The sequence below is a fragment of the Alexandromys fortis genome, unplaced genomic scaffold (genome assembly GCF_014885135.2).
Source record: "Alexandromys fortis isolate MF-2015 unplaced genomic scaffold, M_Fortis_MF-2015_v1.1 scaffold_106, whole genome shotgun sequence".
NCBI lineage: Eukaryota > Metazoa > Chordata > Mammalia > Rodentia > Cricetidae > Alexandromys > Alexandromys fortis.
Genome location: NW_026067980.1, coordinates 1273810 through 1286599, shown reverse-complemented (window position 1 = coordinate 1286599; position 12790 = coordinate 1273810). Strand labels below are relative to the sequence as shown.

Genomic DNA, 12790 nt, shown 5'->3' with positions numbered 1-12790 from the left:
CATTGGTAATTATTCCATGGACTGGGTCCAGATGCTGATGGGAAGATAGGAATTACAGGCACAGCTAAGCAGCTGGCTATTATGAAAATACCTGTACAGCTGTGATCTGGATTTAGTTCAACTTTAAATGTCTTAAATATCATCAGAACTGGATGGATATCTCACCTAGATTATGAAGGGGGATGTGAGAGAAACGTGAGTGTTAGATGACGGTCCAGGGCAGGAGGTTCAGAAGCCTTTAAGAAACAAAAGACAGGCACAAAAGTGAGCATCTAACTATAATACAAGAGAGCAAAAGAAACTTTCAGAGGAAAAAAAAATCTTGAGAGAAAAGTAGACAATGAAAAAATATATATTTATGTAATATATATTATATAACTCCAGGCTTTTATGAGCTATACTTGGGCTGTGGGACCATATTGTCTTGTGGTCAAGCCTTGATATTTTTGCTCATGAGATATGTGGTCTTGAGTAATTATTTGCTTATCTGTGCATCTGTTTTTCATCTGTGAAAGGAGGGTCATAGATTTTTACTATCTCTCTCTCTTTTTTTTTGGTTACAGTCTCTTTATCATGGCGGTTCTATGTATTAAGAGAGCTAGAGCAGATGAAGTGGTACTAATACAAAATGAATGATGAATGTCAGCGAATTTGCTGCAATGTCACTGACGGGATAGTGCACACAGAGGAACCCAAGCCGGATGTATTCCATCCATGAAACAGAACTAACTTTAGTCACCTATGTAAAATAGGAACCCAATTAGAATGTATTCCATCTATGAAACAGAACTAACTTTAATTACCTATGTAAAATAAGAACCCAATCAGAATGTATTCCATCTATGAAATAGAACTTTCGTTACCTATGTAAAATCGACACATGAACACACTATGAACACACTTGTGACTTTTCACAAAATCTTTCTTTTTGTGAGTGGCTCCAACAATACCTTCTTTATGTCATTCCCAACCCTCCTCCACAAGGCTGGGGAAAACATCCTTGTGCTTTACAAGAAATGATGGGAACTTAGTAGACTTTGAGAAGATTACATCCCAACAATACTCAGGATGCAGTAAGCTCTCAGGGAAGTTGGGGGAGCCAGATGGACCACTTCCCGCTTGCATCCAGAAGTCTGTAAACTGATGTGAGTCACCCCATCAGCAGTCATCCTCTACGTGTGAGGCTCTTGACTTGGTGCAGGCCTTATTAAAGCAACGAAGCATGGTCCATGGCCTTGAGAACTTGGCAGTCAGATTTGGAAGGCAAAAATTAGTGATTGCTGAACAATGTTTTGGGAATAAAAGCACACTGAGCAGTAAAGGAAATTCCTAGGGAAGAGTTAAGTCATGCCAGAAAGTGGGCGAAGTTTCTCAATGGGGATAGGTCTTCAGATGAATGAATTTGCAACGAATGTAGGCACCAGCTAAATGAAAGGGGCGCACTGACCAGAAACATCACAGGAGCAACTGGCCATGTACCACTTCAGAAATTGCCTATCTTCACAGCACGATCCAAGAGAGAGTTGTAGAAGATTAGACAAGAAAGCTGAAAAAACTTCAATATTATAGAATCTGGAACACCAGCCAGGAGAGTTTGAAGCACTGTACTTTTTCAGGAAAAGGTAGATGCACACCTATGAACACCATAACTGTTCCTTGAAATGAAGTAACCCATTGGAAGACAGAGAGGCCCGTAGACAGTTTAAGTCAACAGCCCAGGCCGTGCCCTCTCAGGCCCGGGATGAGGGGACATGCCTGCAGGTGGAGAAACTTTGAGAGGTTCCACCCAGAGAGTGCTACACAGCCAGATGTCTCCTGAGTTTCTGGAGTTTCCAGATGGGGTGACTCCATGTAAACTTGGGGCCATTGCTAAGGTAGGATATAGAGGAGGGAGAGAAACATTTGAGCTGGAATTTGCCAACATTCCTGACAGTTTTCTTCTTCAAGGCCAACAAGGCAAGAAAATATTAGAAGACAAAATTATCCTTTTTTTAAACGCTACTTTGTTTTTTTATTACTTTATAAATAACACCATTCAAAATTTCCACTTCCTTCCCTCCTCCCACTTCCCTCCCACTCCCTCTCCTTCTCCCTCCTCCCTCTCCAGTCCTAAGAGAGGGCAGGGTACCCTGCCCTGTGCGAAGTCCAAGGGCCCTCCCCCCTCCATCCAGGCTTAGGAAGGTGAGCATCCAAATAGACTAGAATCCCTAAAAGCTAGTACATGCAGTAGAGACAAGTCCCAGTGCCATTGTCATTGGCTTCTCAGTCTGTCCCAATTGTCAGCCACATTCAGAGGGTCCAGTTTAATCCCATGCTTGTTCAGTCCCAGTCCAGGGATTTGTTGAGCTCCCATTAGATCAGGCACATAGAAGACAAAATTTTCAAAAAGACCAAGTCCTCTAGTGGGGAGAAGAATAGAAAAGCAAGTGTTAGAAACAATGAGTGGTGGGAGACGGAATGCAGAGTTCGTCTTCAATGAGACGCTAGTCTCTTTCCCACACTTCATTGTCATCAAGGGGATCTTTGGGGATGTGCTGTCCTGAGAGAAAGTAGTTGGTGGATAATCTGGGAATCTTACAAAATACCCCATGAAAGGGGGGGGGGGAGGAGAGCGGATAGCCTCCTTTAACTTCAGCAGCAATGAGCCCAAAGTCAGTCTTGCCGAATCTTGGGAGACTGTCGCTCTCTGGTTCCCACGATCTAGCTCACTGGTTTGCACATGCCGTTGCCTTAACTGAACTCCTGGAGTGGGGACAGGGCCCTTTGACCTACTGGCTTCCTCCCAGAGGGAAGGCAGGAACGTGAGGAGGACCATGGGCTCCTTCCTCTTTCCAGCTGTGGTCCTGGCTGCAAATAATTTCTACTGGCTGAACGACCTTGTTGTATAACTGTCCCCCACCCCACCCCTGTAGAGTCTGAGAATCTAGGGTACCTTTAATTCTTTTTAAATTTTATTTTAAGTATTTGTCTATTTGCTGCTCCATGAATGGTACTGAGTCTGGCAAGTTTAGAGAATAAAGAACCAGAAAAGTGATTCTTAGAACTGTCTAATGCTTGCTTCCAAAATGCACTTCTGGCCAGATCTGTGGAGAATTCCCACTTGCCCCGACTTGGACAATACGTGGACAAACCCCAGTGGCCACTCAGTGCTCCAGCCAGCCTGTGCCATGGAGAGGATGGGTGGTTAGCATTTTGTCCTGTTTCACCCTCGACCCCCCCGCTTTCCTGTCCCTCTCTTCCACTTCCTTTCTTCTCCTTGTCCTTTCTTGCTCCACTTGCCTTATCCTTAACCTTTTCTCTCCATTTCCTAGGACTTTTCCTGCACTTTCTATGACTTCCTTTCCCCCCCCCTTTTCCTCTTCCTTTTCTTCTTTCTCAGCTACGGTAATGAAACTGGTGAACTCCAGAGTCAGAAAGCTGGGCTCCACGCCGCCTCCACCCCTTCTCTGAGTATATGCTACTGGGTACATCTCAGGACTTTCCGATATCAGAATTTTTCCATCTGCAGTGAAAAGACACAAAGATCATCCCGGGTTAAACAGGATAACATAAGCATCCAGCACCTGCTTGGCCCTCAGAACTCATGGCAGGCATGTAAGGTGTGACCATTGACTTGTAGGCTTCCTTTGGGAAACTTTTCCTCTCTTGGGGAATTATTCATCAGTAGTAGTCACAGAACAGCCTTTCCTATTGGCTTTCTGAGCCCCTTGCATATGCAATCTAAGATAATTGGGTTCTAAAGGTAAATGAGCACTGAGCCATCTCACCCAATTGTCTCCTTTTCTAACAGAAAGGAGAGATCCCAGCATTTTCCTTCCTCATGTCATTTCCAGACACCATGTAGGCATAAAAGAAGCAAAACAACATGGACTGAAACAACAGGTTTTTAAAAAACGGATCATCTTGGGCACGAGGACCTAACACAGATTCTTGGTTTGAATACGGCCTCCAGTGGGATGATCAGGGCTGCCTGGTGGCTGCACCCCCAGCTTTTGCAGCTGCCTGGTCACATCAGTTATTTGACCTGACTCGAACTTTCTTTGCTGGAATGATTCCTTTGTCCCCTGTGTTTAGCCTGGATTAAAACATAGTTGGTTCTTTTTTTTTTCCCCTTTGTCTTTTCTTTCTTCTTCATCCTTTCTCGTCTTTTATCTTTTTGTCATCTTTTTAAAAATTTAAATTTCTCAAACTGGCAACAGGTGTTTTTTGGGAACACAGGGCAAAGCCCACAGGGGAGAATACACCAGCAAAATCTAGCTTCTCTTTTCAGACAGCAATAGAGATAAATGAGAAATCTAAATCCACAATTTGGAACACCCCTGCCCCACCACCGCCACCACCACAGGCACAAATGAATAGCAATAGCACTGTGCAGGGTTCAAGAGGCAGATCTTTGTATCAATCTGAGTAGTAGGGTTATGGAATAGCCAAGAACCTGCATACCTTCTAACCACCAACACTCAAACTGGAAACAGGTGTTTTTTTGGGAACACAGGGCAAAGCCCACAGGGGAGAATCTTGTGCCTGCACCTTCTGGAACACCTAGCCTAGGAAGCTGCCAGGAAGAAGGAAACAATAGAAATATATTTTGACTCCATTCTTGATCAATATGTCTACAAGTGACACCTTTGGGGCTTTGAATCCATTTTTATGTGGCTATTTGGAGGCTGCTGGGAGTTTCTGGCCAGTTCTTTGAGGGCTCTAATGCCCGAGTGCACACCTCAGTTCTGTTGTCTGCATGGTGGTGAGCTACTTTTCCCTTTGAGTTCGTTACCTCATCTGTGAAAGATTTTAGAGTCGGTTCTCATGATTGACATCTCCACTTCAGGGCTCTTGGGAGAAGCAAGAGTACATGAGAAGAACAGGGAGATCTCAATCTGCGTTTCGATGGGTGGGTTGTAAACATTTTGTATAAACATTTATGAGAAATTTGGGTTCCTTTGTGTACTTTTCTAAGTATAGGATCCAGGGTTTCGGCCAGAACTTTACAAGGAGCATTACTCAAAAATGTCTACGGTCGTCTATGCCTGCTGCCCTGTGTGCATAGCTGTTAGAGCAGGAAGGGAAAGCGCCAGGACACGGGGCTCTTGTGAGGTGACAAAGCACTGATTGCGGATGCCAGCACCCTGTGACCTCTTCCTCGGAAATTAGCAAAGGGCGAAGAGGATAGCGAGGAGCTGTGGCCGAGAGCTGCCTCCCAGACACCTTGAGGTACCTCAGCCTTCTCAGTGTTTCCATGATCACCTCCTCTCACTCGGGCAGGTAGATGAAAGCCGCAGCCCCTCAGGAGATGAACCCGATCCTTTAAAGCCGTGTCGGGTCTGGGCAAGGAGAGTTGTGCCCGTCTTGCTCACGCTTGGGAGGGTGAGACGGGGGGGGGGGGGGGGGGGGGGGGGGGGGGGGGGGGGGGGGGGGGGGGGGGGGGGGGGGGGGGGATGGCCATGAATTTGAGTCCAAACCAGGCTTCATGGTTGAGTTTCAAGCCAGCCCAAGCAGAGTGAGACTCTGCTGCTGTTGTTTTTGCTTTTAAAGCCCACTGAAGACCTGCAAGTGACCACTGCGTCTGCCCAGCAGTCTCGGAACCTAGAGCTCCCTGGGTCTGTGAGCAGAAGCAGGAAGAGCAGTGAAGGGAACCAGAGCATAAACAGTGCAGTTTCTGCTTTCCTTCCCAGGGTTGGCAGGGAAGGGATAAAAGACTCAGAGTGAGTCACTTTCGAAGGGCATCCTAGGCCCTGCTCTTTTCACAGCATGCCTCTCTCTGGGTCATTAATGTGTTTCCAAGCCGATTGTTTTGTGGGAAGCATTTATTTACTCTTGTTATGTGTGTTTCATTGGAAGCAACAGCATCGAGGCCCATAAAGCACATGATAGAAACAGGCATGCATACGGAAGAAGTAGTCTCTGTGTGGACCAGCAGCAGACAGGCTCACCGTATCAAAGAGCCATGGAAATACAACTGAAAACACACTCAAAATGTAGTACAGAAAATAATTTACTTCTCATTCAGAATGACTTTCCAGACCTATTTGTGAGACAGCAGTCTGTGAGTACAGGTACAATCTCAAGTTAGGATAACATTAGGGCAAGATCAGAAAGTTGTACAAACAAGATCGTGGAACTGTGTATAACAAAAGAGGGGGTGGGGAACACTGATGGGGAGCTCTAGGGACAAACAAGGCTGTCAAAGAGACAACAGGAAACAGTGAGAAAACCAATTTCTTCAATACAATGAAACTTGGACACACACTTCTCCAGTGTCTTCATTTTGCAGCCACAAAGGTGCCCGTGCATGTGACCGAGACTGGAGCAATGGGCACAGTGTGCGCGTGAGTATGCGTGTGCTCTCGGAGACAGTAGTTTTAGAAGAATGAGAAGAAAATTACTTCCTGGGCATCCATTAGTAATTCGGGTAATATCCTGTACTTCCACTTATAAAACAATACAGTAATATAAACATTGTACAAAACAACTTCATAAATAACACAAATGAGAAATTTTCAAGTATTTCATGTGCCTTGAAAAGCTCCAAACAGTAGTGCTACCAACTGATATCCTGACCTCTTTCTTCTTTTTCTTTCCTCTCTCCTTCCATCGGTCTCTGCTACCCTTGATGTTGGGGATAGGGTGGACGAACTCTTACCTCAAAGCAGAAAAGCAAGGAGGGCTTTTCAGTGTGTGAGAACTTACATCCTCCTAACAAAACAAGGCCTTCCCCATGGCGAGACTTTACAAATGTAGGCATGTAGCCTCGAGCCAGGCCACGGTTCTCAAAGTGAACCACCCACCACAGTGAACTAAGGAGGCTCATCTGACAGCTGAAGCTCTTGGGGGTGGGAACAGGAGAGCACCTTATCAAGAGAGGAAAGAAGCGGGACAATCTTTAGGTCCTCTGCCCTCACATGGCCAGTGGCCTGTGAGCGGGCTAGTCGGCAAGGCCTGGGCCACTTTCCTTCACTGGGCTCAAATATCCCATCTCCCAACTCCAGACCAATCCAGCAGCTAAATTGGCATGCCCTGAGCACCCAGGCAAAGGAGGGAAGCCATCAACATAGGGACCTAAAAGTGCCAGTCGTGACCACTGATGCAAGGCAGTTCTGTGTAAGCCAGCAGAGTTTTCAGAGCGTTCGCCCCTTAGCTTAGGGCTCGGTGTGTTGTCAGTGCTTAGCATCAAGACCCAGTGGTTCTGCAGAACTTGTTTTCCACAAGCTAGTGTTCCTTTCTTAGCCTGCCTGGCAGTTAATTTAGTTTGCCCTGTTCAAACACAGTATGAAGGACCAGAGATCAGAACATGCGTGTAAGCATGCGTACATACTCCAATTTGAGCACCTAGGGTCTTTCCCATTTAATCTTGTAGAAATGTGTGTGCACATGTGAATGTACATTCACAGACATATCTGAATACATAGATACAATATATACAAAATGCATATGCATATATTAGATATGTTTAATATATACATACGCACACACATCGATCTCACCTAAACATCGGGAGTCTGTAGGAAGTGCTGCTGGCTGATGTGGCGTGTGTGTGTGTGTGTGTGTGTGTGTGTGTGTGTGTTGTCAAGGAAGCGGACCAACCAATTGACTTGAGGTCAAACTGCTGGAAGGGGAGCACTGCCAGCAACCTTTGAAAATCCAGGCCTACAGGGACATTATTTGGAGACTTGCTCATGTGACACCCTCAAGGAAACTTGGGGGAAATTTGAAATGAATTGGGTCATACCCCAAGGAAAACCCCGACACCCACAACTGAGTCTAGTTTTACATGGACGTAACTCACACACAGCAGGCAGCATGGACACTAGGCTACAACGTGGAGAAAGCATTGATGCTTAATACAGATCAATATTTGGCCTCAGATTTTTCCAGAGCATAGAGTCTTGGCATTTCTGCTTTCTGCCTCTGGTGAGGATTAGGCACACTGAGGCAGCAGGGAGGCACAGTCTGAGGAACTCTTGGGTGTTTTCTGCTTCTCTGCCCCGCAGCTGGAAGGACTGACCAAGTCGAGATAGAATCGAGACTTGAGGAAGCGACGGTATGAATCCTTTTCCATCAGGTTGAAGATCTTCTTCTGGGCTTCGTCAAAACAGGTGATCGTGGGCTCTAACATGTTCCGGCTTGTCTCCTCCCTGGTGCAAGAATCTAGGTTCACCTAAAATGCAAAGATAAAGTTTGTATTAGATCTAGAACCCTGTTGAAGGGAGGAGGCTGCAGGCTTCTACTCAACAAGAAACAGCTGGGAACCTTCTTGACATTCCTTCCAGAAACGAAGACCATGACATGTGGTTCCGCCCTGGTATATGTGAGACTATAAAATGTTCACCCTGCTCCTAAGTGGGGAGAGCGCTTTGTTTTCCTATACTCTCTTTTGTATTGAGGAGATTTATCATTGTGTTTATTAAGGAGAGCCACTGAAGTCATATGAACAAAGTTAACCTTTTTCCTAATAGATTTACTCGAAAGATTGATACGATTATAAAAGCTTCCTTCATCGTTTCCTTTAACTAGTATATCTAAAGATCCCCGACACTGAATGCCACTCCTAGGATGCCTAGATCTAGAAAGTTCTCTGCCATGGAAACTTACCTCTTTTGTTGCTTGCACTGAGATGAACTCATTGTAGATCTTCTTGGCCCTGGGGCTTAGTTTCGAAGGTGACTTGATTTTCTTGTACTCCTCACAGCTGATCCAGAAGTCAATATTCTCTTCACTGTATTCTGATTTCAGGAAAGCTCTGAACGCTGCCAGTCCACCTGTGACAGATGACAAAGAGCCACAGTCAACACACGGGTTGACTTGCTCGATAGAACACTTCAAATAAAGCCAAGGTAATTAGGAACCCAGGTGTGAGCTGAAGGAACTCTCCCTTCCTTCCCTTTTTGGAAGTCAGCTAGCTAAATTTTATGTTCAATATCTAAAAGACCCCAGTTTTATCTAGTAATTTCTACGTAAGATTGAATCATCTTTCAAGGAGCTGTAATTCTGAAACATCCGTGTGGCTATCAGCTGCCATGATGGGTTTAAAATGAGAGTTGTGGTCCATTGTGCTGGAGGATCTCATTATGTGAATCTTTTCTTTGCCATTTTTCCCATGCAATGACAGAGATTGGTTTTCTTGTTGATGATCCAGATGGTTCCTAAATTAACTTTCCATCAAATTTGACAAAGTTCTCAAACATATCAGCTATAAGACTAAAATGTTTGTCCCTGATTCTGGAAGACAGAGCAATCCAGGCCTTCTTTGCAGTTCCCACTAAACTGACATACTAGGAGATGACTTGCCTAATACAGAATACCACTGTCTTCCTCCTGTCTCCTGTGTGTGTGTGTGCGTGAGCGTGCGTGCACACCCATATGCATGCTTGTTTTGGGATGAGAGAAAGACAGAGGCATGGCTACTTACATTCATGGGTAATCAGGTTTTCCAATGATTCAGCCCATTTTTTGACCTCTTCTTGGCTCACCCTGGAGACATTACAGAAAAAAGAATGATTTAAATACACAGCATAGAACTGAAGAAGAAAAAAAAATCTAAGATGAGATGTGACATATTGTTTATTAGGGTCTTTTTTCATAAAATATGTAGAGATTTAAAATCTAATTATGGTTGCCATGAAAATAGAGTCTCTCCCTCCCTCCCTCCCTCTTTCCCTCCCTCCCTTCCTCTTTCCCTCCCTCCCTCCCTCTTTCCCTCCCTCCCTCCCTCCCTCTCTTTCTCTCTTGTGTGTGTGTGTGTGTTATAAATCTCAGGTTGGTCTTGAACTCATGACCCTCCTAACATTCCAAGTGCTGAGATTACAATTGTGTGCCCTCAACTTGGAGGCCATCTTTATCCAAATATGGCTCAAGTAAGGGCTTCCTTCCCACCCACTCTCCTCATACAACCTCTCCATCATCAGATAGTTAATACCTAATCACTCTTCTGCAAGGCCACTTCTCTCACCTCTGGCAAGTGACTACTTTGTCCTTCTTGCTGTGTGAAGAGCTGTGCTCACAGGAGTCAGACTTCTGCAGCAGGAACCCCAGTCGATGTTTCATATCCTTTGCACTGCAAGGAAGACAAGAACTGACATGAAAAACAGATTTCTTTAAAAGAGAGACTGGTGGGCCTTAAGAGTCCCTGGCCACCCAGGAAAAGATTCCTTGTGTCTGCCTATGACCTTTGATATCTATGGTGAAACCGTGCTAATAAATGGCTGCTCTTTTGAAATGCATGCAGAAACCGCAAAACATGACACCTTCTCTTTAGGGAACACCTCCTGGGAAGTGGGTGTTGTCTCCCAGAGAGAGCTACTTTAGCACCTCAGTAAACTAGAGTGAGTTCAGCCAGCCCTGAGTGTGGTAGCCAAGCAGTTCCTAAGTGTGTGTGTGTGTGTTTGCGTGTGAGTGTGTGTACACAGAGCATAAGCTTATGGGTGCATCCCTGTGAAGAGGAACAGAAACGACACAAATTCTCAGGCTGAAAGCTGAGCCCCACTAGGCTTGTTTCTAGGCAATCTCCAGCAAGAGCTTTTTTTAAAAAAAATGCATTACAGGGAGATGTACACTAGGAAAGGGCGTATGAGACTTTGGGATAAGAGAAGCAAGACAGAGTCATCACTGAGGTGAGTAATTATTTAATTAGAGCGCTTTCCAGTTCACTGCCAACATTTAATAGGCAACTAGGGGATAGCAGAGTTTCTGACTACTTGAACTTCCAGCTCAATTCCGCCGTTCTTTCTTATTAGCTTTTTTTTTTTATTGCTGTTATCTCTTTTATTATAAAGCCAAGAAATGGTTGGAGGAAAGTGGTGTTTCCTAAGCAACAAAGAATGAGATGCTCTTGCCTGGAGGGGCCGAAAAAGAAGGGTGGCGCACAGTGGCATTTTAGGAGGATACTGGCACACTGGGAGCTTCTCAGCCCATCTTTCTCGGTGTCTGAGTCTCGGCGCTGTTCTTGGGCTGCCCTTTAAGCAGTATTTTTCCACCCTCACAAAGCTCTCTGCTTTTCTCTTTTTTCCCAGGTGCTGACTGGTGACAAAGTGCTCCCCAGTGACAGCAAGATAAAATCACCAGAGCTGGGCCAGTTTTACGGTGATGCTATGAATGCATTGTAATCTAGCCCGAAGAGAAACGACCTCCTATCTCTCTGTGCTGCCTCCGTGGGAGTCCCAGCCGCTCCTGCTAACACTAACGTAAGTGCATTTCCAAAGAGCTGAAAGTGTGCGTGCAAGGACCTTGTACCATAACAGAAGCATAAAAATAAAACCAAAGTGACTTTGGAAGTCACTGGAGACAGGTAGTCTGGATGGGTTCCTTCCTCTGCCCCCACCAATCATGTGACCTTGAGCAGATCAGACCCTCTGGAAGCCCTTGCACTGAAGCCCAGAGCTGCTTAGCCCTTGACATTCTTTCATCTGTCCCCAAAACTATTTGCTGGGGGCAAATCTGATCTCCACCACTCCTAAATTCTGCACGGCTGGTTTTCTATCATTTGACAGGAGTTTGGAAAGGCTGCCTTCTGTTAACTCCAGGACTTAAGGGTGAAGGTGAACAGGCATCTGCCTTCCAGTTCTCCACCAACCCCCCTGCTTCATTTTTTAAAAGTGGTCAGTGTGTTTATATATTGATGGTAGACTGTGGAGAGCAGGCTCACTAACACACAAATGTTATCCTTTGGGGGGTAGAGGGAGTTGGTAGACCCATGTTTGACCCTTAATTTCAAGAGGGAATCATGTATATACATTAGCTTCACGTTTCCTTTTAACCCAGCTACTCTATATGTGCTCTATGAAATAATTTATTCATGCCCTTAAAAAAAAAAGAGACACGTGGATGCCTCTAAAACTGTAAGCTGATGAGTTACAATCAGGATTTATTTCCCAGCCAGTCAACAACTGGAGGTGGGGTAGGAAGATAGGGGAGAGCTGGTTTGGAAAAGCATCTCTGGTTGAGAGGAGCAAAGGCAGAACCCACACAGAGCATTCTGACAATGTTTCCAAACTTCCTTCTGGGCTTTCTTCCCCACACAAGGACTAGCATGTTATCAGAGAGCTGTGATTCTGGGTGCTCAGCAATGCTCAAACAAGGGACAATCATCCCCGAAGAGAGTACAGACCCATCCCCGACCTCCTATCACTTTGCAATCCAAACGTTTTGACTAAGGGACCAAACTTAAGAGTCAGAACCTAAAGTCATGCGAAATAAAACACACAGGAAGCAGTATTTAAGGAGCCCGCTCCCTAAATCAAAGTGTCTGGCTAGTCCTAGAGAGTAGCTTTTCCCGCCGCTAACCCCAAAGAACTTGAGCAAAGCATGCAAGTCATTAAGAAAGTCTATGCAAAACTTTAGTCTGGCCAGTGACAGAAACCAAGCTTACCTCCTCAGGCAGGAAGCCGGCAGACCTGCAAGTCCTTTGCACATGGTGTTTAATTGGGTGATTCGCAGCGAGGAGAGAAAGGCAGGAGGAGAGCTCGTTTCTGTCTTGAGCACAGTTGCTTCTGCTAGACAAAGACGCGGTCAGAATTCTCTGAGCCTCTGGCTTCCAACCCTGTAGGGGTCTCTTTTATAGGCCAGCCACGGGCCGGGCAGCCAATCAGATGGCAGATCTGCAGGCTCAGCTCCACTCTGGCGCTCTGCCTCTCCAGCCCCTAGAAAGGGAGGGGGAAGAAAGGACTGACGCATCGCGGATGCAGAGGGACGGACGGAGCAGAGGGAAACCGTTTGCAAAGTAGGCATCTAGAATGAGGTTTTGCTTTTTGCTTAGCGTCTCTGCTAACATGTGAAGGTCTGGATTTGTAGGAAGGGG

At 45.6% G+C, this 12790-nt stretch overlaps 1 protein-coding gene across 2 annotated transcripts; it reads right to left on the bottom strand.

Moving 5' to 3' along the window:
• Nucleotides 1-5974: 5974 nt before the first annotated feature.
• Rgs4 (regulator of G protein signaling 4) lies at nt 5975-12506 on the bottom strand. 2 transcript variants are annotated; one of them, XM_050158250.1, is made up of 5 exons: nt 12362-12506; nt 9947-10051; nt 9407-9468; nt 8590-8756; nt 5975-8155 (listed from the first exon to the last, which is right to left on the bottom strand). In XM_050158250.1, the coding sequence occupies exons 1-5, from the start codon at nt 12403-12405 to the stop codon at nt 7916-7918; spliced, it is 618 nt and encodes a 205-aa protein (XP_050014207.1). In that variant the 5' UTR covers nt 12406-12506; the 3' UTR covers nt 5975-7915. The 2 variants fall into 2 exon arrangements, with proteins under 2 accessions (XP_050014207.1, XP_050014208.1); XM_050158251.1 differs by lacking the exon at nt 8590-8756 and having other exon boundaries at nt 7944-8155.
• Between the last annotated feature and the right edge of the window lie 284 nt (nt 12507-12790).

Coding starts and splice junctions, on each gene's coding strand:
- Rgs4 (XM_050158250.1), bottom strand. CDS start 12,405: ATGTGCAAAGGACTTGCAGGTCTGCCGGCTTCCTGCCTGAGGAG. Junction 8,757..9,406: donor AAACCTGATTACCCATGAAT/GTAAGTAGCCAT, acceptor CATCTGTCACAG/GTGGACTGGCAGCGTTCAGA. Junction 8,156..8,589: donor CAGTGCAAGCAACAAAAGAG/GTAAGTTTCCAT, acceptor TTTGCATTTTAG/GTGAACCTAGATTCTTGCAC.